Consider the following 27387-nt stretch of genomic DNA (forward strand, 5'->3'; position numbering starts at 1 on the left):
CAGGTCCAAAGCTGGGAGGCAGAAACTCAATCCACATCCCCCAAAGGGTGGCAGAGACCCAACTACTTGAGCCATCGCCCGCTGCCTCCCAGGGTGCACATTAGCAAGAAGCTGGAATTCAGAGCCAGAGCCGGGAGCTGAAGCCAGGCCCTCCGACCTAGGAAGAGGGTGTCCTAAGGGATGGCTTAGCCACCAGACCCAACACCCACACACTTCCTGATTCTTGATCCTCTAAGGAGTTCCCTTCGCTTGCAGGTTCAGTACTGAGTAACAAGGCCAAGAGGGATGACCTTCACCTTTCTGTGTCTCTTTTTCTTCTGCCTCCGCCCTCTCTTCTCCTCCACCCTTCCTTATGCACACTGGTGCTGGAGAGCCATGGCACTTCTCAGGCTCTGGAGCCAAACACAGCTAGCTTCCAGTTCCGCTCTGCTACTGACCAGCTGTGCGACCCCCAACACATAAAACCTGAAGACCTCTGGAGAAGACAGGCCGAGGCACCGCAGCAAGCAAAGGACCCAGGCGGGCGGAGCGGCTGGGGGCTCCCTCTGCAGGCCTCTGAAAAGTGTTCCGCAAGCAGATCTAGGACACAGTGTCCTCCACCCCTGCAGATCAGGGGGAGGAAGCCCTGGCGAAGCAACTCGGTGGGAAGCCCAGTGCTTCCCCTGGGAGGGCAGCACCAAACCTGAGGCTGCAGCAATGCTGGGATCCACAGAGGACCCCTAGGGGCCCTCCCGAGGTCTGCACCAATTGTCAGCTCCTCCCAAATTCTGACCTCGGGTTTTCAGAGCCCAGAGGGCTAACCAATGGCCAGCCCGACCATTTCTCAGAGCTTTTCCACCCCAGCTACGCCTTAGGAAGCTGTTTGTCAATAAAGAGGAAACAAATTCACATGATGTTTGGTCTGCTGTATTTCCTTTCTAAGAACAAGAGCCCCATGATGGTCAGAGTAAAGAAAACGCAGAGGGGCCTGCGCTGTGGCATAGCAAGTAAAGCCCCTGCCTGCAGTGCCAGCATCCCATATGGGTGCCAGTGTGAGTCCCGGCTGCTCCACTTCCTGCTAAGGCATCTGGGAAAGCAGTGGAAGATGGCCCAAGTCCTTGGGCCCCTGTACCCGCATGGGAGACCCAGAAGAAACTCCTGGCTCCTTGTGGGGAGCAACTCGGACTAGACTGTTACTGGAATTAAGACTTATTCTATGCATCTGCTCTCCCACAATATGGCACTGAGAAGGGGAGTAACAGCTTCTACACAGCTGCCTCCAGTTCAACCAATAAACTGTAGGACCTGCTCCTGATTGGAGGAGAGCAGCGTACTCGGCGTGTGGGTAGCAGAGTTGGGATTGGTGGAAGAGGACTATAAAGGAGGAGAGAGACAACATGCACCAGGAACATCTATCTGAAGGAACACCTGAGCAGCCCCCGAGAGAGCCGGCCGGCGGTGTGCCGCTCCCCCGCGGAAGTGGGGAAAGTGGCAGGGGGCCCGCTCCTCCACGGAGGTGAAGGGACGGTAGCCAACCCGGGAAGAACCAGCAGCAAACCCGGGGAGGGCCGAGCAGACAAAAGAACAGCGCAGGGTCCTGTGTTGTTCCTCCACGAAGAGGGGGAGCGACAGCTCCTGGCTTCAAGGGCCAGCACTGGCCGTTGCAGCCCATCTTGGGGCTGAACTAGTGGACAGAGACTTCTCTCTCTCTCTCTCTCTCTCTGCCTCAGCCTCAGCCTCTCTGTAACTCTGCCTTTCAAATAAACCTTTAAAAAAAGAAAATGCAGAACAGAAAGAGAAAAAATACACATCTGTGCAATCACCATATTTCCATTATCCTTGGACACCCAGTGCCAGTGGTGGGAGGGGCCGTCACAGCACAGGTGCAGCCCACTGAGGGCCTCCATTGGCTGTCAGGCGTGGGGCTCGTCCAGCCCGTGGAATGTATAAGGCCCACGAAATCATCTGGTCTGGCCCTGGCGAGGCGATTGCAGGCAGGACTTGAAATTCAGTAAACTGATAGCAGGCTAATTTTTCAGTTGATACTTTGGTATGGTCTGTGAATGATGTCAGAAATATCCACATGGCCCTTGGCAGAAAAAAAGTTCTCCACCCATGAGCGAAATACACTTGAAATTAACCAGAAGAAGTGAATGGATTTTCAAAACAAGCAGAGCTTCAGGCCTGAGGTCATTCCCCTCTCAAACAGAACTCATTTATAATGGAAACATAGTTATTTTTAAAAAATGGTTTGTTCTATTGATTTAAAAGGCAGGGTGACAGAGAGAGAGAAAAAGATCATCCATCCCCTGGTTCAGTCCCCGCAAATGGCTGCAACAGCCAGGGCTGGGCCAGGCCAAAGCCAGGAAACTGGAACTCCATCAGGGTCTCTGATATGGGTGGCGGGGGCCCAGGCACTTGAGCCATCCTCCACTGCTTTCCCAAGCAGGAAGCTGGATTGGAAGCAGAGCAGCCAGGACTTGAACCGGTGCTCCTTTATGGAATGCCGGTGTTGCAGGCAGTGGCTTAACCTGTTGTACCCCAACATTAGCCCAACATTGTGAACCTTACTCCAAATAAATTCTCCCATCAGAATAATGACTAATTAGCCAAATGAAGCACTTTTTTTTTTTTTTTTTTTTTTTGCAGAGTACTTAACATGATGGTACCTAGCAAGGCAGAAACAGATTGATTTATTTATAAACTGGACTCCAATAGCCAGTTCCATTAGCTTCAGAAATGCAATGAAAATTGTTTTTTAGAAGTTGAGAATAAACAAAGCCCTTAGAAATAATCTTCAGAAGTATACATATATTACTCTGGATTAAACAACATTGAAAGCAGCAGGTGTTATACAACAGTTTTGGAATTACATTGAATAAAATCAAGGCTATAATTCTCTGCCAGGAACATGCTCCACGTGACGTGCGGTAGCCACAGGGTTCTGGGTCTCATTATGCCCCTGACTATTTTAAGCTCTGTTTCCTAATGTCACCAAGAGGAGCCTCCCCGGATGGGGGCTCAGCGAACACCTGTGCGGCAGAATGCACCAGCCAGGCTCAGCACCAGCCCTTACCTGATGCGGTGCCTCACGGCCGTGTCGAACTGCAGCAACAGAATCTCCCTGTGGAGGAGCAGGGCCTGGGAAACCTGGCAGGGGTCCCGGGGGCTCTGGAGGTTGTCAAGCATTTTCTGCAGCTCTCGCAGCTCGGACCCTATGGGAGGGGCAGCGTTTTAGTCACAGTGTGCATTACACACAACTCTAGCTAACCCCACACCATCCCTGCCCTCCGAAGCTGCCCTGTTGCCTACACGGACTTCCCTTTCTCTGTCTGTGGTTGTGCCAACTCTAGGTTTCGCAAGACCAGCAAAGCCCTCTGCTCTAGAACATGCGGTGTGATTTATCTCCCCTTCCTTCCTCTCTGGGGAAGATAGAAACCTACTTTGCTTTCAGCACAATAAAAGCGTGCCTTTGAAGGAGAGTTTTAAACTTGACAAGGACACAGTCTCGAGACAGAATGAAAAATGGAAACAAGGACAGGGAAGTGCCATCCTCAGGACAGCCGTTAGGGACTTGGCCATACGTGATGACCAGCACTCGTGCCTGCCTCCCATCGCCAGCTCGTGGACTGAGGGAGGTTCAAGATCACGCAAGGACAGCTGGAAGGAAAAGCACTCTGTGTGTGATACTCGTGGAGACATCTGCACAGAAGTGCGTACATTCACAGACACAGCCTTCCAGAAGGATCGTTTCAGGGGTATCTGGGAGGCCTCGCTTTGGCTTTGGATCCACACTGCATATAAAAATAGGCTGTGTGTATTTATACACTTTGTTTTTTTTATATTTACTTATTTGAAAGGCAGGCACACACACACACACACACACACAGCCTTCCATCTGCTGGTTCATTCCCCATTCTCCTGAAGCCAGGAGCCAGGAACTCAGTCTCCTGGGTGTCCCCTGGGGGTGCCTGGGACCCATCAACTTAAGCCAACACCTGCCACCTCCCAGGTGCACATTAGCAGGAGCTGCAATTGGAAGCCAGAGCTGGCACTTGAACTCAGACATCTGGATATGGGATGCGGGCATCCCTAGCAGCATCTCACTGGCTGCACCAAACATCGGCCTCTGTGCAAGTTTTAGACAGACGTTTCCCTAGAGGCCTTCGGAGGCACCCCCTGGTGGGTTGAGGCATCGGGACTTTGTGCCTGTTACTGGCCCATGGAAGGAGCTGATCACAGTGGGAGAACACAGTGTGTCCTTAGGGAATACCGAGGGGGACGCGCTAACCAAGCCACCAGAATGTCGGCTGGGCTGAATCCCTGGGAACCCCCAGGAGCATAGCAGTGACTTTCTGTGCTTAGAGGACTGCCCTGTTCTGGGGAGCAGGACCGTACCCAAGGCAGGAGTGGGCCAGGAGACCCACGGGGCATTTCGGGAGTTCTCTGTCTCAACAGCCCCTCCAGCCCCAAGCAGCCTTCTCTGTGCCCTACCTGGCCAGGCCCTGGGCCTCCTCCCGCACTCATTGGCTAGTGAAGGGACCCCCTGACAAAGAGGGACCCTAGTTTAGAGCACCCAAGACTCCATCTTGAGAAAGCACCCCCCATCGTGAGACTCTGGTCTGAAGATATGATCTAACAGCACACTGCATCCCACTTGGCGGAACACAGAAACTCCCTAGCATGATCGCTCAAGCTTAAAACAGACTGGCTGTTGGGCCGGCGCCATGGCTCACTAGGCTAATCCTCCGTCTGCAGTGCCGGCACCCCGGGTTCTAGTCCCGGCTGCTCCTCTTCCAGACCAGCTCTCTGCTGTGGCCCGGGAAGGCAGTGGAGGATGGCCCAAGTCCTTGGGCCCTGCACCCACATGGGAGACTGGGAGGAAGTGCCTGGCTCCTGGCTTCAGATGGGCACAGGTGCGCCGGCCATGGCGGCCATTTGGGGGGTGAACCAACGGAAAAAGGAAGACCTTTCTCTCTGTCTCTCTCTTTCTCACTGTCTAACTCCGCTCTGTCAAGAAGGAAAAAAAAAAAAAAAGATTGGCTGCTCCTGGTTGATGTTAAGATTGTAATTTGTCTATTGTCAAGATTGTAATTGGTATTAGTTTCGCATAGGCCCTAGGTCAGCCTGACCCTAGTAACCACATATTCGCCCTCCCCTCTCTGTGGTTTTTGCCTTTATAAACCCTGTTGCTTTGAACTTTGGGGTTGAGAGTCCTTTAGGGCATGAGCCCGCTCTCCACTGCCAGCAACAAGGGACCGTCAAATTTTATCAATGTGTGGTGCTCCTCTGTTTGCACTCGAGGATGGTGGGAGCGGGCAAGCTGCCCTGGGACCTTGGTCAGGACACAGCCATGCTAAGAACGGCCACCATACTTGCAGCACGTTCCCTGGACTTTAGAGGAAGATGGGACAGTCCAGGTTTTGTATCCAGTTGAGGTTTTACCACGTCCAATGTTTTACAACACAAGAAGTGCTTTTTGTGCCAGTCCCCCTCCCCTACAAACTGGATCCAATCATCAGACCTTTTTATGACTCCTCTAAAATCTGGTGATCTTACTAGGCTGCGTGAAAAATGTCACCTGAAGAGGCATGGCATTAGAGCAAAGTGGACAAGAACTTTCCTGGTGGTGGTGGTCAGTGGGCCTCGTTCCCAAGGCCTCATGGTTGGTCTATGAGCAATGTGCTCCACGAGGCTAAGCAGCAACCACAGAGAAATGCTTTTTGGTTATTTATTTATCTTTTAGATTTATTTATTTATTTGAAAAGCAGAGTGACAGAGAGAATGAAAGGGATAGACAGAGGGAGGAGATCTTCCATCTGCTGGTTCACTCCCCAGATGCCCAGATGTGTTTAAAGGCTGGGGCTGGGCCAGCTGGAAGCCAGGAGGCTGGAACTCCATCCGGGTCTCCCATGTGGGTTGCAGGAGACCAAGCACTTGGACCATCCTTGGCTGCCTTCCCCGGCGCATTAGCAGGGAGCTGGGTCAGAAGCAGAGCAGCCGGGACTTGAGCTGGTGCTCTGATACAGGATGCTGGTGCAATGACACTGAGACAAGGAGAATATGAAATCGCACAGTCGCCGACTAGAGCTCTGTAAAGTCTGAGTGTGAGATGCATTTGGGCAAGGGCTAGAGGGGAGTACAGAGGGACACAAATATTTCTGCACTCGACTGGGGGGATCGAGGTGATTTTTCTCTTTCTGGTGTTTCTGCTGTTGACATAGTGCTGCTCGTACACTTTTGCATATGCTCAGTTCCCGGCAAAATAGCTATGGGTGGGCTTCAATCGACCATTAACACGGAGGCGGAGGTTGGGGCAACCCTGCCTTGTTGGGTTTTCCTTTTTTTTTTTTTGTGCAGCCTTGATGCCCCGTGGGAGGGGAGGGGGCCGGCTCGGGCAGGGCCAGCATCCTCCCATCTGCGAGGATGAGGAGGAGCCAGCTAAGGTGGTGCTGGCGGGGGTCAGGGTTTGGGGCGGTGGGGCAGGCCCTGGGGCCAGGAAATGTCAGGAAAGGGCCCTTTTCTCACACCTTCTCAGGGTCCTGTCTGGGAAGTCAGAGAGAGAGAGAGAGAGATAAACAGCACTGACAGCAGCTGTGGTCAGATGTGAGGTCAGAACCCATGTGCTTTTTTATTTTGATTTTTAGAAGATTTATTTATTTTTGAAAGGCAGAGTTTACAGAGAGAGAGAAAGAGGGAGCTAGGTCTTCTCTCTGCTGGTTCACTCCCCAAATGGCTGTAATGGCCAGAGCTGGGCTGGTCCAAAGAGCCAGGAGCTTCTTCTGGGTCTTCCACATGGGTAGAGGGCCCAAGTACTTGGGCCATCCTTGGCTGCTTTCCCAGGCCACAGCAGAGAGCTGGGTCAGAAGTGGAGCAGTTTGGATTCAAACCATTGCCCATATGGGATGCTGGCACTGCAGGCAGTGACTTTACCCACTGTGCCACAGCACCGGCCCTAGAGGCTGTGGTTTGCTTCTCGTTTGTCTGGTGAGTTTCCGAAATGCTTAGTTCTGTGCACAGGACTTGGGCTTTGATCGGCTTCCTAATCTTTTCTAAGAAAATCACAAGGCCAGCGCCTGCATTCTGATGACATCATCTACTCACACCCACTGACTCGAAAGGGGGTCGCTGGCTAGGTGGGGCCCCCAGAGCTCAGGCCACGGCTAAGAGCTGCTGCCGTCAATCAACGGGGGGGCAGGATCAAAAGCTGAAATCCCGAGTCTCCGTCTGCAAAATGCTTCAGAGCAGGTAAGTCCACCAAAGTCCTTTTATCTGCCTCCAAAGAGCTCTGAGATGCTTAAAGGGACAGATTCCTGTCTCCTTGCTCACCTGTGTTCTGCTCGGCTGGGAGCTGGGCCAGGAAGGATCAGCCCAGCAGCTTTCAAAAGCCCTGGGCTTTTTTTTTTTTTTTTTTTTTTTTAGTTCAGTTCGCTCTTTATCTATTTTCAGAATAGCACATTCTGCTGTAGCACAGCTTTTCCTGCCCCAGGACAAGACACGCACCTGAGAAGCCAGGGCCCCAGTATATATCTGTGGCTTCCAGGTTTGCAGCGTGTAACTAGCCAGAACCAATTCCCTTGCTCCTGGATCCTAGGTCTTCGGCAGTTGGGCCTCGTGGCCCACGGCTCCTCAGCTCCACACTGGTGGGTAGGTGGGTTCACACCTCTAGACTGACCCCTTGCAGTCCTGCTTTGTCACCTTTGTCTTGCCAGGGCTGTCCCTCCTGTTTCCTGTGATCCAAGCTGGCTGGTCCCCATACCTGCTCAAGGTGCCCCCAGAATGTGTCCACGCAGCTCTGCCCCAGGGCACTGTCTGCCCCAGCTGCTACAGGACTTCCTGTGCAGTGACTTTGTTTGCAAACAGGGCTGGGCCCTGGCACTCTGGGCTTCTCTCACCTCCGTGCAGCACCTGCTTTCTGATCCCAAAGGAAAGCAAGGTGCTATTCCTGGGCTGTGCCCCTCTCTCCACATCCTGTCGGAAGCCCACCCCAGGAGCGTCTTAGCTCACTGTCTGAGGAAGCCCCATTGCTAATGGGCTCCAGCTTAGACAAAGGAAAGGATGCACAATTGCTTTGGGAGCTTCTCCAGAATACTTGCTAACCGTTTGGAGAGCTCATGGCTCAGCAAGAATTCTGTGCTCTCTGCCAAGGTGGCTCCGGCCCTGCCCCTTCGGTGCTGCCTGTCCTCACACAGGACTTCACCTTCTTCCCCAGGGGCCATCAGGGTCCTGCCCCACAGCAGAATGGTCACAGACCCCTTAACTCTTTATTGTATGAATGTATTGGCCACCCATCCCAGCGTCTCCCACAATTCTTATATGCACCAGCTAGAGTGAAGATTCGGATTACATCACATCTGTTTTAAATCAGCAGGTTTAAACAGGCCCATGGCCTCATTTCTTAGGCTCTTCTCATTCTTTAAAATCCCTGACTACTATGTTATACTATTTCGCTACTAATGAATATTGACATGACTAGTGACATAATTTGGATGTGAATCAAATGATCAAAATCAATTTCTCTGCTTCCTATAAACCCAACTTACTACTCAAAAATACAAAAATTATGCAGTATCTTATCAACACTGTAGGATACTAAAATCCTATTTTGATCTTATAATCGGGTAGTTAGAATTCACTGATCAGCACCGGATGTATCAAACAAAAGCCTCAGTTATTCTTACTACAAGACTCTTCCAGTTGTTGTTGGATGCAAAATTTTAAAATGTATTTGAGGGGCCAATGCTGTGGCGTAGCAGGTACACTGTCTGCAGTGCCCGCATCCCACCGGAGCGCCTGTTTGAGTCCCAGCTGCTCACGTCCCACCCAGCTCCCTTCTAATACACCTGGGAAGGCAGTGGAGGATGGCCCAAGTGCTCGGGCTGCTGTACCCATGAAGGAGACCCAGAAGAAACTCCTGGCTCCTGACTTTGGACTCGTCCAGCTCTGACCATTGCAGCCATTTGGGGAGTGAACCAGCGAATGGAAGTTCTCTCTCTCTCTCTCTCTCTTTCTCTGGGTCCCTCTCTGTAACCCTGGTTTTCAATTAACAAATCTTTTTAAAAATGTTATTTGAAAGACAGACACTGAGATAGACAAAGCTCTCCCATACCCTGGTTCATTCCCCCAAATGCCCACAACAGTTGGGGTTGGGCCAGGCCAAAGCTAAGAACCTGGAACTCAACTGAACCTTGTACATAGGCGCAGGAACCCAATCACTTGAGCCGTCACCAGCTGCCTGCCAGTGTGTGCAGGAGCGAGCAAGCAGCTGGAATCAGCAGTGGAGCTGGAACTTGAACCCAGGCACTCCCATATAGAATGCGGTGTCCCAAGTGGAGCCCTCACCTCTGTGCTAAACACCCAGCCTGGTTGCAATCTTAACACGGAGGGCCTGGCTCGAACCTTGGAGGAAGGGAGGCCAGGAAGGAAATGGGAGTAAAAGAAAACCAGTCTTCAGCAAGGCCTTCTCCATCCTTCCAGAATGTTTGCACAGATTTCCAGAGACCCAGAGAGTCGAGTGCCCAGTTCCCAGTAACCAAGTGGCAGACACAGGATGAAAACCTGACTCCTGACTTAACATACTTTGTGTGTAGCCTATACACGTGGAACCAATCAGGTCAACATGCATTTCAGAGACAGTACACAATGGGACTTTTCCTCTTCCCTTCTCATCACCGTCTATCGGGAGAAAATATTGTAGTTCTGCTTTCCAACTAGTAAGGGCTTCACAGAATTGCCATTGAATACAGAAGGTGATTTTAATGATCTCTAATCACTCACCAATGCCCTCCGTTCCTCCCCAGTCACCCCTCCAAGCGCTTGGGCTCAGAGGACACTCAAAAGATGCTGGGCCATTGCCCAGTTTTGCAAAGCTGAGAAGGTAGGCCACAATGTCGTGCAGAGGTGCCACCAGCCGCAGAGTGAGCTGTAAGGCTCTGAACGCTGCCTGTGGGAAAAATCAATAAGAGGAAATGCGTTTGAGGAAGCTTCTGACAGGCATACTGAAATACGCGAGTATTGATCAGAGACAAGGGCTTTAAGCAAGAATATTTGGGCAACTATTTTCATAGGGTACACAGGCTGGTATGTGAGGAAGAAAATAGCTAACCAGTCATGGACCAGGTACTAGGAACTCCGGTGGGTGGAGTTACAGCAATGCCTTTCCCTTTGTTTGCTGTCATTGGTGCCATGGACGGATGAAACTGTGCTTGTATGAGCATCAGTGAATGACAAGTGGCACAGATGGAGTCGCAGCAGGGCCCCACACTCAGACAGCACTGTCCTGAGTGGATACCTAGAAGCACAGTGCCTGACCAACACGGCTGAAACTAACACACGGCTCCGTGTCAAACACTGGTTCTTGAACATCAACACCCAAGTGAAGGAAAGCGAAAAGCCATCATCTAACTATACAGAAATGAGCTTTTCATCTATTAAAAAAAAAAAACTGAAAATTTTTCAATGAAAGAAAGGGTGAGAAACTGAGGTTGCTAAACAGATTTCTACTTGGAAAAATCAGGAGAGCCCCACATTGCTCTTTAATTTATTTAACAAGTGTAGCGGGTGCCCCATACTGGTTCCCTGTCCATGGATTCAAGCAATTGCAGATCCAAAATATTTGGGAAAAAATTGCATCCATAGTGAACACATAAAGGTTTTTTTGTCATTATTCTCTAAAATACAGACTGTAACAACCACTTACATGGATTTGCTTCGTATCATGCATCATAAATTATCTAGAGATGGTTTACAGTACACAGGAGGAAGTGCACGTGCTATCAGCAGACTTATCTAGGGACCTGAGCCTCTGCAGATTTTACGTCTGTGGGGAATCCTGAGGCAAATGTCCCGTGGTCACCAGGGGACAACAGCTGGACCCAGGTGAGAGTTCTGTGCTTTTTTTTTTAAATTTTATTTATTTATTTGAAAGTGTTTCTAAATCTACTTTAAACAAATCTTTATTAGCTATCTTTATTTTATTTGAAAGGAAGAGAGAGAGTGTGAGAGAAAGAGAGATCTCTCATCTGCTGGTCACTCCCTAAATGCCTGCCACAACCAGGGCCGGGCCAGCTTGCAGCAAGGAGCTGGGAACTCAATCCAGATCTCATGTGGGTGGCAAGAACCCAACTGCTTGAGTCATCACCTGCTGCCTCCCAGGCTGTGCGCGAGCGGAGGGCTGGATGGGGAGCAGAGGAGCCAGGACTTGGACCAAGCACTCTGATATGGGATTCCGCCATCCCGAGTCGGGTATTAGCCACTGTACCAAAAGCCCGCCCACCGCTCTTCTGGTCTGTGGTTACCAATATTACTCTCTGTTGGTAAGGCAGCTACACAGAACAACCCCCAGCAGTTAGCTGGATAACCTACACGTGGAATCTCAACCTCTTATTGGCTTCAGGACATCAGGGTGGAGCTTCCCTGAGGGCTTGGGAGGAAATTGAAGACTAATAGGGGATGTAGAAAGCCGGAATCGGTGTTCCTTAATAACCAGGGAAAAACAGAACTCATGAAATAATGAGGCCCAAGAGAAACTATAGTAAAGCAGGCAGAAGTATTAGGAGCTGGGAAAAGATTTTAGTTATTGGTGCCTGGGGGAAAATGGGGGAGGGGGTTGACAGAGAGACCATCTCTGAACCAGGAGGCAGTTAGGTTGAGGTAGAAAGTAAGGGACAAAAAAGGCCTTTGTGGAGAGAGAGGTCTTGTAAAGGCCTGCTAGGAGACTAGCCAGGTGGGAGGAAGGCGAGATAGGGCCACAGGTGGGAGGGCAGCAGGCTGGGGAGGACACTGGACACCTGATACCCTGCTTAAAAGATCCTTGTGTGAAACTTCCCGTAGCAAGGACGGGAGAGCCAGACCCCTCCTCTCACCAGCCTGCCTGCCAGGAGCCTGCCCCCTCGCTGCTCTGCGGGAGCCTTTTCTCTGTTTCAGGAAGCTTGGCCTGGCCTCCTTTGTCCGCGTTCTCATTCTCCGTGGACACGAGACATGAATCCAAACAGCTGCAGATGCCTGCGTCACCGTGAGCCCTACAAAAGCAGCCAGCATCCATTCTGGCACCTGGGGGAAATACCGACCTTTTCTGGCAGAGTTCTGAACATCGCCAGCACTTCGGAAGGGTGGGGCAGGAACCACAAGTTGAGGAAGACTTTTCCATCAGGGGACAGCAAACACCGAGGCCGGGGCTGGAAGCTCCTGCAGTTGGAAGGAAACACAGCACACAGCGGTTCCCTGCAGGTCAGAGGCAGAGTAAGGTGCACTGTGTAAGCCTGTCAGCAGGGCTCAGCGGCCAAGGCCAAGGGCAGCGGAGTCTCCTTTGCAGGCTGGCTCCCAGGTGGCCAGAGTTAGGTATAAATAACTCCAGGGATCTGAGTGGTTGGGCTACTTTTAGACTGGGTGTGGAGGAGGGTGGTGCGGGGGTAGGGACAGGAAAAAGCCAGGACAGGAAGGAGCTGGCCGGCGCTGTCCTGGGTGCTACCTGTGGCGTGTACCTTAATCCTCCGACACCCTTGGGCTGCACTGATTTTTGTTTTGCAGCTGAGGCCCTCAGAGGTCACACAGGTCTTGCCTAGTGGGCTCCCGTAAGACGATACTGGGTGCATATAAGTGATCATCCAACCAGCCCCAGAACCCAGGCTGTAGACCCAGGCCCTCCCTCTCCTCCAGGAGAAGAACCTCTTTCCAGGTTCTCCAGACTCTGGCTTTCTTTTCCTTCTTTCTCCTCTCTGTTCCCCTCCTCCTCCTGCAGCTCCCTTGCCTTTTCTTGGGTAGCAGTTCAGCCATGTCTCTGTGGCAGGCTGATTTGCAAGTACACACCCCATGTGTGTCTGGTGCGAGGGTTCTCACCAGCTTCTCACCAGCGCAGCCACCACCAGCCTGTCTGAGCGATTGAATGTCACCTGCACGGGTGACACCCGAGGTGCACCTCCCTGGTCCCCAGAGGAACCATCATCCTGAATTTTACTTGAATCGATGTCTTGCTTTTTGTTGTAGTTTTACCAAAAATGGACATGGCAGGAAGAGATCTCTTGATCTTCATGCAAATGGAAGCCTGTGAATTTTCTGTGATACCCGTGGAGGGAGGCGGTGCCCTGGCTGGTGCCTGCGCCATTCCAGGAGATGGTCAGCCACCGTGAGACCACTTGAACAGATGTGATGCCATCAAGTCTAAGGTGCTGTGTCCATCTGTTGTGTGGGAAGTGGCAACGTGTGCAGGGAACAGGGTGTGGACTTTGACATCAGAGGACCTGATTTTAAGTCCAATTTCCCACAGCTGTGTGGCTTTAGACAATCACCCTCTTTGTGTCTTTTCATCCATATGTGAGGGTAATGATTCCTAATTCACAGGTTTGAAATAAGAAATAATTATAATTTTTTAATTATAATACATGTACATTTTTGTGGGGTACATGCAGTATTTCTTTTTAAAAGATTTTTTTTAAAAAGATTTATTTATTTATTGAAAAGCAGAGTGACAGAGAGAGGGAGAGACTAAGAGATCTTTCTTCTGCTTGGCTCACTCCCCAAATGATCACAATAGCCAGGGCTGGTCTTGATTGACACCCAGATGCCGGAACTCCACGTGGGTCTCCCACGTGGGTGCAGGGGCCCATGGACTCGGGCCACCTTCTGCTGCTTTCTGAGGTGCATTAGCAGGAAGCTGGGTCAGAAGCAGCTGGGACTTGAGCCAGCACTGTGATATGGGACGCCAGCCTTGCAGGCAGCAGCTTAGCTCCCGGTGCCACGACGACGACCCCCAGTGCAATATCTCAGCACACGTGTATGGTGGAAACTGGATAGACCGGCGATTAGCATTTCTGTTTCTTTATGTTTGGAGCCTACCAGCTCCCCTCTTCCAGTTCTCGATCAGTCTATAACAGGTTATTGTGAACTGTAGTCACCCCAGTGTGCAACACCAAAGCTTGTGGCCTCCATTTTAACTGTGTTTTGGGGCCCATTATCCAACCTCCCTCTAGTTCCACCTCTCCCATCCTCAGCCTCTAGCCATCACTATTCTACATTCAAATGGACTTTTTAATAAAGTTTTTGATTAACATGTAATACTTGGGCATTTTTATAGATAATTTTTTTAAAGAAAAAGTATCAAGTGTGTGAAAAATATTTCAGAAACTTTGAGTTGTCGTACAAAGTTTGCTATTGTTCTGCTAAAATGTCTGGCATCTGCCTGGAGCCAAGTGGCAAGGGTAGAGGGGACCTTAGGAATGCATGTGGCACTGTCCAATGCATTGGCACCAACCGATCTGTTAAGAACTGGAGATTTAGGGCCAGCCTTCCTGTGCAATGGGTAAGCCGCCGCTTGCGACACTGGGAGTCCTGGCTGCTCTGCTTCCTAGCCACCTGTCTGCTAATGCCCCTGGGAAAGCAGTGGACTTGGGCCCCTGCCACCCATATGGAAGTCCTGGATGGAGTCAAAGGCTCCTGGCTTCAGCCTGGTCTAGCCCAGGCCATTGCAGCCATTTGGGGAGTGAACTAGCACATGGAAGAGTCTCTCTATGTGTGTATGTCTTTCTCTCTCTCCTTCCCTGTCACTCTGCCTATCAAATAAATAATTATTTTTTTAAAAAAAGTATTGGGTACTTGCACACGCTAATGAGGGGATGTCCTGGAATTGAGGGTTATGTGCAAAGGCCAGAGACCAGTGCCACCTTGAGTTTGCAGAGACAAACCAGCAGAAGGAAGTGTGCACTAGATGTGGAGGCTCCCACCCAGTGCACCTGGGGCTGACCCCTGCTCACCCCCTCTACACCCTGGTCCCAGGTAATCTCACGCACTCTCCTGGCCGCAATCTCCATCCACCTGCCAGCAGCTCCTGAAGCCACAGGGGCAGGCCTGGGCCCCTCCAGGTGCCGGAGTTCCAGCTCACTTCCTCTTGGCTGGCAGTGCCTCCCACCAGCCCAATCACAAAGGTCAAGCACTGAGCTCTCACCTCCGTGCTTCTCCTGGGGCAGAGGAGCCACAACCCCAGTCCCCAAGGCCAGACATCAGGGTGCATCGCCTTTAGATTCTTCCTTCTCCCTTTCTCTTTGCAACCACAAAGTCAGACTGTTCCTGTCCTGGGGCAGACTAAAGTCAGCCTAATCCAATCGCATCTCTATTATGTAGTTCACAGTGTTTAATGATATCCAAAAGAAACCCGACTATCGAAAACTAAGAGTAGCAGGCCAGGCATTGGGCCCAGTAGTTCAAATGCCTGTTAAGACACTCACATCACCCATCAGAGTGCCTGGGTTCAAGACCCAGTTCCGGGGCCGGTGCTGTGCTGTGGCATAGTGGGTAAAGCCGCTTCCTGCAGTGTCAGCATCCCATATGGGCGCCAGTTCGAGTCCTGATTGCTCCACTTCTGATACAGCTCTGTGTTATGGCCTGGGAAAGCAGTAGAAGATGGTCCGAGTCTTTGGGCCCCTGCACCCATGCGGGAGACCCAGAAGAAACACCTGTCTCCTGGCTTCCAATCGGCCCAGCTCTGGCAGTTTTGGCCAACTGGGGAGTGAACAAGTGGATGGAAGACCTCTCTCTCTTTCTCTCTGCCTGTCTTCTCTGTGTGTAACTCTGACTTTCAAGTAAATAAATAAATCTTAAAAAAAAAAAAAAGACCCAGTTTCAACTCCTCACTCCAACTTCCTGCCAGTGCTAGGAGGGACAGTGATGGCTCAAGTAACTGGATTCCTATCACCCATCTGGGAGACTCATATTGAGTTCTTTGCTCCTGGCTTTGGCCTAGCCTAGCTCCAGCCATTAGGAGCTTGTGGTGAGTGAACCAGTGGACGGAAGCTCACTCTCTCTCCCATCCAAGTACTAACCAGGCCCGACCCTGCTTAGCTTCCGAGATCAGACGAGATCAGGCTCACTCAGGGTGGAATGGCTGTAGACAGCTCGCATGCTCTCTTTCCTTCTTTCTCTCTGCCTCTCTAATAATGTTTTTGAAAGTTGCAAGGTCTGCATCTGAGCGAATGGATCTGCTGGCTGGCGGCTGGCCAGGGCACCCTGGCAGCATGACTGAGCCCAATCCTTGGCCTTGGACCAACACAATTGCCCCTGGGGGCTCAGCACCTTCTACTAAGTGCTTGACTATTATTTTCTGCCTTTTCCACTCCTGCTCCAACTGAGGAGCCCTTAGCCGAGCACAAAGCTCTCTGTGCCCAGTGCAGGGAGCGGGCAGGGAGTGTAGCCCACTTCTCAGCCCTCCCTCTGTGGACGGCCCATCAGCTATCCAGCCAGACAGCTCCCTGAGCTGCTCACCATCCCCCCTTTACTTCTAGCCCCTTAAGCAGCCCACTCCTGGGGCTGCACCCCTGCACCCACCACACCTCTGCAGTCTTCACTCTCCCAACCCCAGCTTGTATCCCCCACCCCCAATTCTTTCACTCCTTCACTCCCAGAAAACCTCTTTCCTCACCACAAAATATGCTCCTTGACCTCACCCAGCCTTCTGCTGTCGCCTTCCAGTGGGCAGTGCCTCTCTGACCTCACTCCCTGCCCTACCCAGGCCAGATCTCACAGCCAAGCACAAGAAGCGCCCTGTCTCCAGCACCTATAGTGCGCTGCTTCTTTGTACTCATGACCTAGGGGCCCGGCAAAGCCCCAATTCTGCATCCCCCCCAAGTCCTCAGCTTCCTGTTTCCAGACGCACACTGTTCAGCACAGCTGGAGGAAATCACACTGATTAAATTGATGCAACAACACATAAATGATTTCCAGCCTGAGCATATTATATCACCCTGGGACACTCCTTTCTCTTTCCTCTCATCAGCTCTCGTGTCCATGTCCTGGTTTAATAATCCCAGGCCTCCTCCAAGGCCCACACCAAAGCGGCCAGCAGATGATGACTAAAGGCCCCTGGCTGGAACCCCTCCACTTCCTAGTGGCCCATCCCCTCCCCTTCACACCCTCCTTTTCAATCTGGGTCAGAGTCAGAGGGCTGCTCAGGGGATACAAAGTGAGGACAGCCTCTGGGCTCCAGGATCTTGCTTTCCAGGGCACACACGGCACTGTGGCAGGAGTGTGATGCAGTGGAAGTCCATGAACACACAGAAAACACTGGGAATGAGAGGCCCCTGAGACTCGCTGGGAGAAGGAGGCAGAAACTCAGGCCGGAGGCTTCCGTGCTGGGCGTCATCATCTCCCTCCACTTCTCTGCCTTCCAACGGCACTGCCACCTTCCCACCCCACCTGCCATGGGAAAATCTATGTAAGCCAGACTCGGGATTTTAACCGCTTGTAAGTGCATACTTCAGTGGTGCTAGGTCCACACACGTTGCCGTGTGACCATCACCACCATCCATCTCTCCTAAACTGAAACCCCACACCTGCTAAACAATAATGGCACTGCACTCTTTTTGTCCACCCAAGCCGTGCACTGGTTGATATCTGGACTCCTGCTCCCTCAGCTCCACGTTAAGTCTGATACCTGGATGCTCTTATCCCTGCCCATCCCCAGTCTAGACAATCATAGTAGCTTCCTGTATGGTGTCACTGATAACCATCTTGCTCCTCTTCTCTCCGTGATCAGGACAAGCGCCAGTCTTCTGGGTCTCACTCCCTTCTCTCCCCGTTGCTGTTCTCAGAGGTCATGGACAAGAGCTGTGCACAAGTCCACCTGCTGTGTCACAGCTCTGTGCCTCTGCACGGTGGCTCTCCCTTGTCTACCAGGAACATGGATCATCACTCAAGACCCAGGTGAAGCAGCTCCTCACCCTGGAAGCCTTTCATGATCCATAGCCCCGTTTACCCAGTCCTTCAGCTAATCCCAAGCAATTATTGGTGCTTCCATTCAACAGTTATTTTATCTTATTCTTTATTACACTGTTTGTAAGACTTGTCTACTTCTCCTTGCCTGGGAAGGACCCTCTCTTTTGTCTCTTTCTCTACTGCACAGCACTTGGCACCAATGCTGCCATGTACTGTTTTTCAGGTTGTGCCCTGAGGCAATCGGCCTGAGAGCCAGCCTGTGTTATACTTGCAAGCACCACACCTGCCCAGAGGATGGGATACTCTCCCCTAATGCACAGAGACCAGTTCTGTGGGATGATGCCCCCTCCTCCCTCTGCCCAGCATAAGTGATGTTTCCCTTAGCCTGGAGTAAACACATGGTCATCTATGAGAAATTACAAAGGAACTGAGCAAGACCTGTCAATTAGAGAGACATCCCACTTCTTCACACTCTGACTCCCTTTCTTGGTTGCTGCCAATTGAGCTCATGAAAAATAAAAATCCTGAACACATTTTGTCCTAAACACAAAGGCAGGGAACTCACGGGTAACCTTCTGGAAACTATTGTGCAAGTCTGATCCCAAATGCAGGTTGGGTTTCTACTTGACCAGCAAGTGATGAAATAATGGAGGTAAGAAATCGCAGAGGATTCATCCAGCCTTGATGCCTCGCATGAAAGAAAGACACCCCGTGGCCTTTCTGGGCAGCCGGCGTCAGCAAAATCCTCTGGCACAGACCTGGCCCACTCTTCTCTCACATGCATCTTCCAGTAGGTAAATCCTGAAGTCTACCCAGGGGAGTGCCCTGGCTGAATTCACGAAACTCAGCACTGCTCTCCACAAAGTGGGCACCTTGGAAGCACTGGCGTGGAACTGGCCGTAGTTTGATAGTTAGCTATCTGCCAGTCAAGAGCTTGAGGATGGCAATTTCTTTCATGTCTTCGCACCCCCTAGCCTCTGTTATCCTCGTTTTCTTGATGCACTCTCACTTCCCTGTCACCTGCTCTTTGAACTCCTCCCAGGCATCCTGGGGTAGAGTTAAAAACTCCCTCTTCGCATCCCATGTTGTGGTGTAGCAGCATCTCATATGGGCAGTGGTTCATGTCCTGGCTGTTCCACTTCCAGCTCTTTGCTTATGGCTTGGGAAAGCAGCAGAAGATGGCCCAAGTGCTTGGGTCCCTGCCACCCATGTAGGTGACTGCGATGGAGCTCCAGGCTGCTGGCTTCTGCCTGGAACAGCCTCGGCCACTGCAGGCATTTGGGGAATGAACCAACGGATGGAAGGTCTTTCTCTCTGTCTCCATGACTCTCCTCTTTAAATAAATCAGTCCTTTAAAAATGGCAAGGAATTATGGAAGCAGCTCTGCTCTTTTCACTTAATATCTATATCTGTATATATTTCCCTATCAGATAAAATAGGAGATGCTGATTTATCCAGGACACTAATTTTTCATTTTTTTTCCTGAATATTTCTTCTCCATTGAGTAGATTTGAAGCTAGAGTAGCTCAAGGTCAAGTTTACTCATTTATTTGTTTATTTAATATGCTGGCTTATGTAAAAGGCTGGGACTGATGAAACCTCTGGGCTCCCCAGGGAAAATGAAGCACAGGTTAGCAAAACAGTCCAACAGCCCCCTACACAAAGAATGTTTTCTGAGTTCCAGTAAGAAGATACTCTTATGGCTGGCGCGTTGGCATTTGCTTTTTCCTTCTAGACCAGAAGACCAAGGTGCGGTGCAGAAAAGGGGGCAAGGATTTCCATGGCAACTTAACATGCCCCTCCCCAAGGGGAGGGAGGGGCTGGGAAGGAGTTACACACCTGGGGTCGGCCTGGAGGCCCTCCTCGGAGTCCCTCGGCCCCTTCTTTTCCTGTGCTCGGCCCACCATGAAAAAGGTATCCCTGATGGTGGGGAAGTCTTCCAGCAGCGCCCTCAGGCTGCTGTAGTAGGCCACGATCTGGCCCCGGAGAGCGTGGTGACACATGCGGCGGTTAAACCTAAAGTCAGCACAAAGCACGATGAACCTGCGGAGGATCCACGGGTCCCACCCGGCCCAGGACTCCCAGCATCTACCTCCCCGGAGGACTTTTCTGTCCAGAAGCAACGTCCGGGTGGGGCAGGTGGGCACCGCCTGAAGGCAGAGGCACCCACCTCTCCCAGGTGCTTCTTGTCCTACACAGCTGATGCTCCTCTGTGTGTTAGGGGACACTTGGTTCTGTCCAGCAGGACAGTGCTCTGCTTAAACCCCGACCACCTGACTATCTGACTTCTGTGTCACATTGTTGGTCATCCATCGCCATCCAGGTCAGAGAAATCAGCGTGTGTTATTCAGGTGTAATATACTTACTTCTGACAATATTCGGTTATCACGTCCCTCTTGACTTTTCCAATTTCATCCTGTGATAAAGGAGAATGACCGCGCTTCTATGGAGTAGTTGACTAGCAGAATGTAGCCACCCTAATACACAGGTACAAACTTACAGCAAAGTTTAAGCAGGAACAACCCACAGAACTGAGACATTCTTTCAGGGGGTACATTTGGAGACAGTCTTTTGTTGCGGCTCTGCCATCTTTCTGAGCATGCCCAAAATGCAAGGTCCTGACTACTGCTCGGGGTTGTGTTTCCCGAGAACAATCTTGAGGGACAGGGTAATGTCTCCCTCTCGGGAAAAGGGCAGGCTTGCTATAAAAGCGGCGGGTTCCCCAAGCTTGGTGTGTCTCTACTGTCACGTGCCTGTAGCCTCCTCCATTCGTCCCCAGGGAACAGGGTACACAGAGGAACTGGCACAATCATGCAACTCACGCTGCCTGCTCTGCGGTGAGTAATTACATTCTTCCTCTGTGACTTCGGAGTCGTTTTCTTCTGCCAGCAGTTACAGGCTAACTTACCTCTCTGTCTCTCCTTCTGTCTCTCTGCCTTTCAAATAAATAAATAAATCTTTAAAAAGTAAAATAGGCTAAAATCCCTGACCCTGTCATAACGGATGACTAGAACCAATAACTCTAACACAACTGATGACTAGAACTAACTGATAACTCTAACCAACACAACTGATAACTGATAACTGTGCTGCCTGCGCTCTTTCTGATCTGATAGGTGTTAGATAATCCTGAAGGATTTTGCAACAGACTAGGCTGAAACAGTAACGTGGTGGGAGCTTCTGAAAACGCAAGGTAGCAGGTAACCAGACAGGAAGGTGTTCACCTTGCCTAAGTCACCTGAGCCCCCATGGGTCCACCGAGGAGTGGGCAGCTGCTAAAACTTTCTCATTTAGAAAGTGGTCTTGGAAAAATGCATGCATTTTTGAAAACTTGACTGTGATTGTCATCTGCTTGCACTGATTCCTTTCTATCTGTTTTAAAATTTTTTCTCTTTGTTTATTTTACCGCTATTTGAAAGGCAGAGAGACAGAGAGAGATCTCCGATATGCTGCTTCACTCCTTAAATGCCTGCAACAGACAGAACGGGACCAGGCTGAAGCCAGGAGCCCAGAACTCGGTCCAAGTTTTCCGTGAGGGTGGCAGGGACCCACGTATTTGAGCCATCATCCGTGGCATCCCAGGGTGCGCATTAGCAGGAAGCTAGAATTGGGAGCGGAGCCAGAGCTCGCAGCCACGCATTCCAAGATGGGATGTGGGTGTCCCCGGGGAAGCATCTCGTGGCTGTGCTAAGTGCCTGCCCCTCTCTTTCCTTCTTGCACTTCTTTGTCTCCCATTCTCTACAGTGCGTTTTTAATGGCATCATCCAAAGAAGTTGAAAGCAACAGAGGAAGTTTCATTTGCTCCAATGTAGAAGAGGACCATGGCTTGGGGAGCTCCTCCCCTTGCACACTCACGGGGCTCTCCATCCTGTTGGCCAGGGCCTGTTTCCTGAGGAGGAAGTCATTCAGCATCAGGTCCCGCAGCCCTGCCTTTTCCAGCTGAATCGACACGAAGGCCTCCGCAGCTCTGCTGAGAGAACAGATCACCCTGAGCCCAAGTCAGTGGACAGCGACACGAGGCTGGCTGCCGAGCTGGGCGCCGCGGCAGGAGGGCGGTGACCCTGTCTCCACGGCTCTCACCCGCTTCAAGCATTTCTGATTATTCACCAGGGATGGTAATGTGCCACCATCTTCCTCGGGGATGCCCCCATGTGCCTCGAATACATCAGCAGTCCCTTGTTAGTCCCAGACATCATGGCCTGGCCCAGTGTACCCTCCTGCCACTAGCTGTACCCAGGCCGAGACTGAAACTGGCTCACGAGGGCACTCTCACCTAGGCACACTGGTCTTCAATCGTTCACCCTCAAAGGGGGAAAGTGGATGGAAGGCACTTGAGCCCTGGCCATGTGTCAGATGCAAGGCATCTTTTTAAAAAATTATTTTATTTGAGAGATACAGGGAGAGAAAGAGATCCCATCCACTGGCTCATTTCCCAATTTTTTTTCATTGATCGATCGATTGATTTGGAAAGCAGAGAGACAGATGGGGGTGGGGAGGATGGGGAGAGGCAGGGAGGGTAAAGAGGGGAGGGTAGATCTTCCATCTGCTGGCTCACTCCCCAAATGTCTGCAATGGCCAGGGCTGGGCCAGTCCTCTCACATGGCTGGCAGGGGACCAGCATGTGAGCCATCTTCCACTGTGTTACCGGCAGCATTAGCAGGAAACTGAATCAGTGAAGCTGAGCAGCAAGGACTGGAACGGGCACTCCGATACGGGATGCCTGCATCGCAAGTGGTGGGCTTATGCTGCTGTGCCATAGTGCTGGGCCCACCCCCCCCAAATACCTGCAATGGCCAGGCCTGGGCCTGATTATAGATGGGAACTTGGTCTAGGTCTCCCCCGTGGGTGGCAGGAATCCAGTTACTTGAGCCATCCCTGTTGCCTCCTAGAGACTGAATTAGCAGGAAGCTGGAGTCAGGATCCAGAGCTGGGGGATGTGGGCATCTTCACCAGTGTGTTAACAGTGAGGCTAAGCATCTGCTCCTGATGGCATCCAGAGTTCCTTTATCTGTTATTATTTTTCCTTTTTTTTTTAAAAGATTTATTTTATTTATTTGAAAGACAGAATTACAGAGACAGGTAGAGACAGAGAGAGAGGTCTTCCATCCACTGGTTCACTCCCCAGATGGCCGCAACGGCCAGAGCTGAGCTGATCTGATGCCAGGAGTGAGGAGCTTCTTCTGGGTCTCCCATGTGGGTGCAGGGGCCCAAGCACTTGGGCCATCTTCCACTGCTTTCCCAGGCCATAGCAGAGAGCTGGATAGGAAGTGGAGCAGCTGGGACTTGAACCAGCTCCCATATGGGATGCTGGCGCTTCAGGCCAGGGCTTTAACCCGCTGCACCACAGTGCTGGCCCCTGTTATTATTTTTCATTCTAAGCTTGTCAGAATTAAATTAAAATGTCATTGGTATGCCCCAATAAGATACTCAGAATTACTCCGGAATACAAATATCTCTTTCTAAAAGAGATCAAGACATAATAGGTCACCCCTGATTTACAGATGTATCTCTGTAGAGACCATGACTTTCTGCCAACTCACCATTCTACTATCATATAATAGACAAAACCTTTGTTAGACTAGGGAGGACAGTTCTGTGCTTCTCAAGATAGCTATGGGAGATCTGTAGAGACTTGTAACTCTTCTTCCTTGTGCTCTGCCATGTTTGGAGTTTGGAAAATATGCAGAGAGGAAGAAAGAAGGAAGGGAAGAGAAAGAGGAAAGGGAGAGAGGTAAAGTTAGGAACTGCTGGCTTCTCTTTGCAGACTGGAGTATATTGAGATGAGTTGAGGGGCCGGCGCTGTGGCTCAGCAGGTTAATGCCCTGGCCTTAAGCTCTGGCATCCCATATGGGTGCCAGTTCGAGACCTGGCTGCTCCACTTCCAATCCAGCTCTCTGCTATGGCCTGGGAAAGCAGTAGAAGATGGCCCAAGCCCTTGGGCCCCTGCACTCGTGTAGGAGATCGGAAGAAGCTCCTGGCTCCTGGCTCCGGATCGGGGCTGCTCCAGCCGTTCTGGCCAATTAGGGAGTGAACCATTGGATGGAAGACCCCTCTCTCTCTCTCTCTCTCTCTCTCTCTGCCGCTGCCTCTCTCTGTGTAACTCTTTCAAATAAATAAATAAATCTTAAAAAAAAAAAAAAAAAAGGAGTTGAGCCTTCTCAGAGTTTGCACAAGGTCTTCATATAAGGTTGTAAACACATGCCAGCCACTCAGTCTACATTCCTTCAAGCCCACTATAAACATTATATTATAGTTGGCTTAAAACAGGACACTTTTGCTATTTGAAACAGTACCCCTCCCCCCCCACCAAGTACCTTTTGGAAGCCTGAAATCTCTCTGAAGAATGAGCGAGCACATCTGGGGCTTTTGGGGTTGGGGATACCAACAAACTCTCCGTGCCACTGACAGCTCTGGAATTTCTTCTTCTGGGAGTCCTCGGATCGGAACTTACTTCCTAAAGCATTTTAAACCAAAGTCAATTAAACCTGTTGGGTGTGTAAGTCCTATAGTACTGGTTATTATTATTTTTTATTTTTTTATTTTTTATTTTTGACAGGCAGAGTGGACAGTGAGACAGAGAGACAGAGAGAAAGGTCTTCCTTTGCCGTTGGTTCACCCTCCAATGGCTGCCACAGCTGGCACGCTGCGGCTGGCGCACCGCGCTGATCCGAAGGCAGGAGCCAGGTGCTTCTCCTGGTCTCCCACGGGGTGCAGGGCCCAAGCACTTGGGCCATCCTCCACTGCACTCCCTGGCCACAGCAGAGAGCTGGCCTGGAAGAGGGTCAACCGGGACAGAATCCTGCGCCCCGACCGGGACTAGAACCCAGGGTGCTGGCGCCGCAAGGCAGAGGATTAGCCTAGTGAGCCGCGGCGCCGGCTATAGTACTGGTTATTAAATAGTCTCATAACTACAACTGACCCAAAAACCCACAAAAATGCCCAGGTACATGGCAGGGGGAGAGTGGCAATAAGAGAAGGGGAGGGGAGTGGCAGGAGGGAAGGGCGAGACTAACACTTGGCATAAGGAAGGGGTGAGGCACTAAGCGTGACTGTCTTCAGGATAGGCTGCAATTGTCTCAAGCACTCTAAGACAAATTCCCCATTCTACAGAGTGCCTTGCTGGAGTGCTCTCTGCGAAGTGCTGAAGGATTGCGTAGCTGCAAGATCTGTAAAATTCCCTCAGATGCTTAGGCAGATGGAGGTGACTGTATGCGCTGCTCTGCACGGTGTGATGATGGAAGAAGGACGAGGGGCGAAGGGAAAGGAAGGGAAGAGAAGAGGGGAAATTGCTGGCTTCCAGTATCCCAGCTTCGTCTGTTATGGAGCTGCAAGACATGGTGGATCGAAGTCTCACCTGCGTCTCTAAACTGCTAACTAAAAGGAAAAGCCAAATCTTCAAAGGAAAGACCATGCTTTGTCAAGGAGAGAAACCAGGAGTTAGCCGTACCTCCGGCCCCTTTACTATTCTTCTAAAAATGTTTCTGAGGGCCATTTCTGTGGCATAGCATGTCAAGTTGCCACCTGCAGCACCAGCATCCCACACGGGCACTGGATTGAGACCCGGCTGCTCCACTTCTGATCCAGCTCCCTGCTAATGCGCCTTGGAAGCAGCGGACAATGACCCAAGTTCTTGGGCCTCTGCACCCACATGGGAGACCTGGAAGAAGCTCCTGGCTCCAAACTGGCTCAGTTCCAGCCATCGTGGCCACTTAGGGAGTGAGCCAGTAGATGGAAGACCTCTCTCTCCCTGTCTGTCTCTGCCTCTCCCTCTCTGTAACTCCACTTTTCAAGTGAATAAATAAATCTTTTTTAAAAAAGTTCATCTATCTGTCACTCTGCCTTTGAAATACATAAATAAATCTTTGGTGGGGGAAAGAATTGACGAGATGACCAGGGAGGCCAGGTAAGAGGGATCTAAGAGCCAGGACAAGAATGTTTGGGCAAACAGAGTTAGAGCTCGGTCTCTCAGACACCCACGGTACAGCCCTCGCCCGCCTCTGCAGGCTGCTGCCCCAGTGCCTCCCCATGGCTCCCCGCGCTCCCAGTGTGTCCAGACTATCATCTCAGAGCTTCCCACCCCAGTCCTGTACTCCGCCCAGCGTCTTTCAACACGTGTATCTCGGCTAGATCTCAGGCGGTGAGGCATAAGCCTCTAACAGGCACATCAATCAAAACAGCCCGCTTACACCTGCTTTAGCTGTTAGACTTCCTCACAAGCTCCCGTGAGCTGTAACTCAGCTGTGCACGGACGCCTCAGCTGGTCGTCAGACGGGCTCCTCTCTTGTTCCTGGTCCCCTCCCCGCCCGATGCTGCTCTTTCCTTTCTCTTATCTCTACTCGGAGTGGTCACTCTCTGCCTGTCCAAACCCCATCCCTCAGGCTATCCCAGTGCCGCTCCTCTGCACTGCCCCTCCTGGCTCCCCCGTCGTGGCCTCTGTTTACTTTAAGCTCCGTATGCACCTTCTGAGCCTCTCTCATGCCTTGTATCTGAGCCACTTGTGAGTGGGCCTGGCCCCCTGTCACACACTGGCCTGTAAGTTCTCTGGGAGCAGGAACTGCACCTCCACATTAGCTGATGAGTCTAACTTACAGCAGTTAAGATGAGGGGGTGTGGATTTTTAAGAATCAATATAATTACTCTATCTCGAATTTCTGGGGGACATAGGACTTGGCAGTAGAAGTGGGGATTGAGTGTTCCTGCCTTCCCCATATGTTTGTGCTCTCCTATGGTCATGACAAGGAGAAATGGAGAAGCAGGGAGGATATAAATGTGATAAGAGAAGAATGTAGTAACTGATAGAATGTATGAGGCCTGAAGATTGAAGACCATCTGGAGAGTCGACCTCTGAAAACCGTATTTAATTTTAAACCTAAGCTACGTTCCCTGGTATACGCACAGGAGGGAAATACGCCGCTGGAAGAGAGAAGGGAGGGAAATCTCCACAAACTGATCCAACTGATTGCAAGGACATAACATCAAGGAAAAAGCACAGGAGAATGCAAACAGATAAAACCCAAAACTCTTGCACATTGAGAAAAAAATCCCACACACTAGGAATATAATGCAAGGGCTGCACCCTGGCAAAAGGCATTGATGAAAAACTCATAGCTATCGTTATACTTAATAGTGAAAGTAGGAACGTTTTCCCCCTAAAATCAGGAAGAAGGCGGTAATATCTACTACCCTTACTTCTATTCAGCCTTGTCTTGGAAAGCTTGGTGAAGGCAATTAGGGGAGAAAAAGAAAGCAAGAGGTAAAAATATTCTACTTGCAAATGACATGGACCTATACAAGAAAATATGAAGAAATGCATGCACATGTGTGTACACACACCCTTATACATACCCCCAAAAATCACTAGAACAAATAAACTAGTTGTGCAAGGTTATAGGATACGATATTAATATATACAAATAATTTTATTTCTGTATACTAATAATGAACATTTAGAAAATGAAATTAAGGGGGTTGGTGCTGTAGCATAACAGGTAAAGCTACTGCCTGCAGCACCAGCATCCCGTATGAGCGCCAGTTTGAGCCCTGGTTGCTCCACTTCCAATCTGGCACCCTGCTAATGTGCCTGAGAAAGCTGCCAAAGACAACTCAAATCCCTGCAGCCATGTGGGAGCCCAGGATGAAGCTCCTGGCTCCTGGCTTTGGATCAGCCCAGTTGTGATCATTGCAGCCACCTGGGGAGTGAACCAGTGG

At 50.8% G+C, this 27387-nt stretch overlaps 1 protein-coding gene across 8 annotated transcripts in view; it reads right to left on the reverse strand.

The window, feature by feature from the left end:
* LOC100346633 (uncharacterized) overlaps positions 1-27387 on the reverse strand; it is a 209292-nt gene that overhangs the window by 58340 nt on the left and 123565 nt on the right. For 4 of the 8 annotated variants that reach the window (XR_016234560.1, XM_089333836.1, XM_089333834.1 and 1 more), the window contains exons 24-30: positions 23994-24133; positions 21535-21649; positions 20046-20095; positions 19519-19695; positions 12048-12165; positions 9757-9922; positions 3056-3194 (exon numbers count right to left, since the gene is read on the reverse strand). Coding sequence is in view for 5 of the 8 variants with exons in the window: in XM_089333836.1 (XP_089189962.1) it covers positions 3056-3194; positions 9757-9922; positions 12048-12165; positions 19519-19695; positions 20046-20095; positions 21535-21649; positions 23994-24133 (905 nt within the window). In the remaining 3 variants the exon portion in view is untranslated. Of the gene's footprint in view, positions 1-3055; positions 3195-9756; positions 9923-12047; positions 12166-19518; positions 19696-20045; positions 20096-21534; positions 21650-23993; positions 24134-27387 lie in introns of those variants that run through there. The other 4 variants (XM_089333835.1, XM_089333837.1, XR_016234562.1 and 1 more) reach the window with 4 other exon arrangements.

Source organism: Oryctolagus cuniculus, chromosome 5, assembly GCF_051225735.1.
Source record: "Oryctolagus cuniculus isolate XC-2025 breed Fujian yellow rabbit chromosome 5, ASM5122573v1, whole genome shotgun sequence".
Taxonomy (NCBI): domain Eukaryota; kingdom Metazoa; phylum Chordata; class Mammalia; order Lagomorpha; family Leporidae; genus Oryctolagus; species Oryctolagus cuniculus.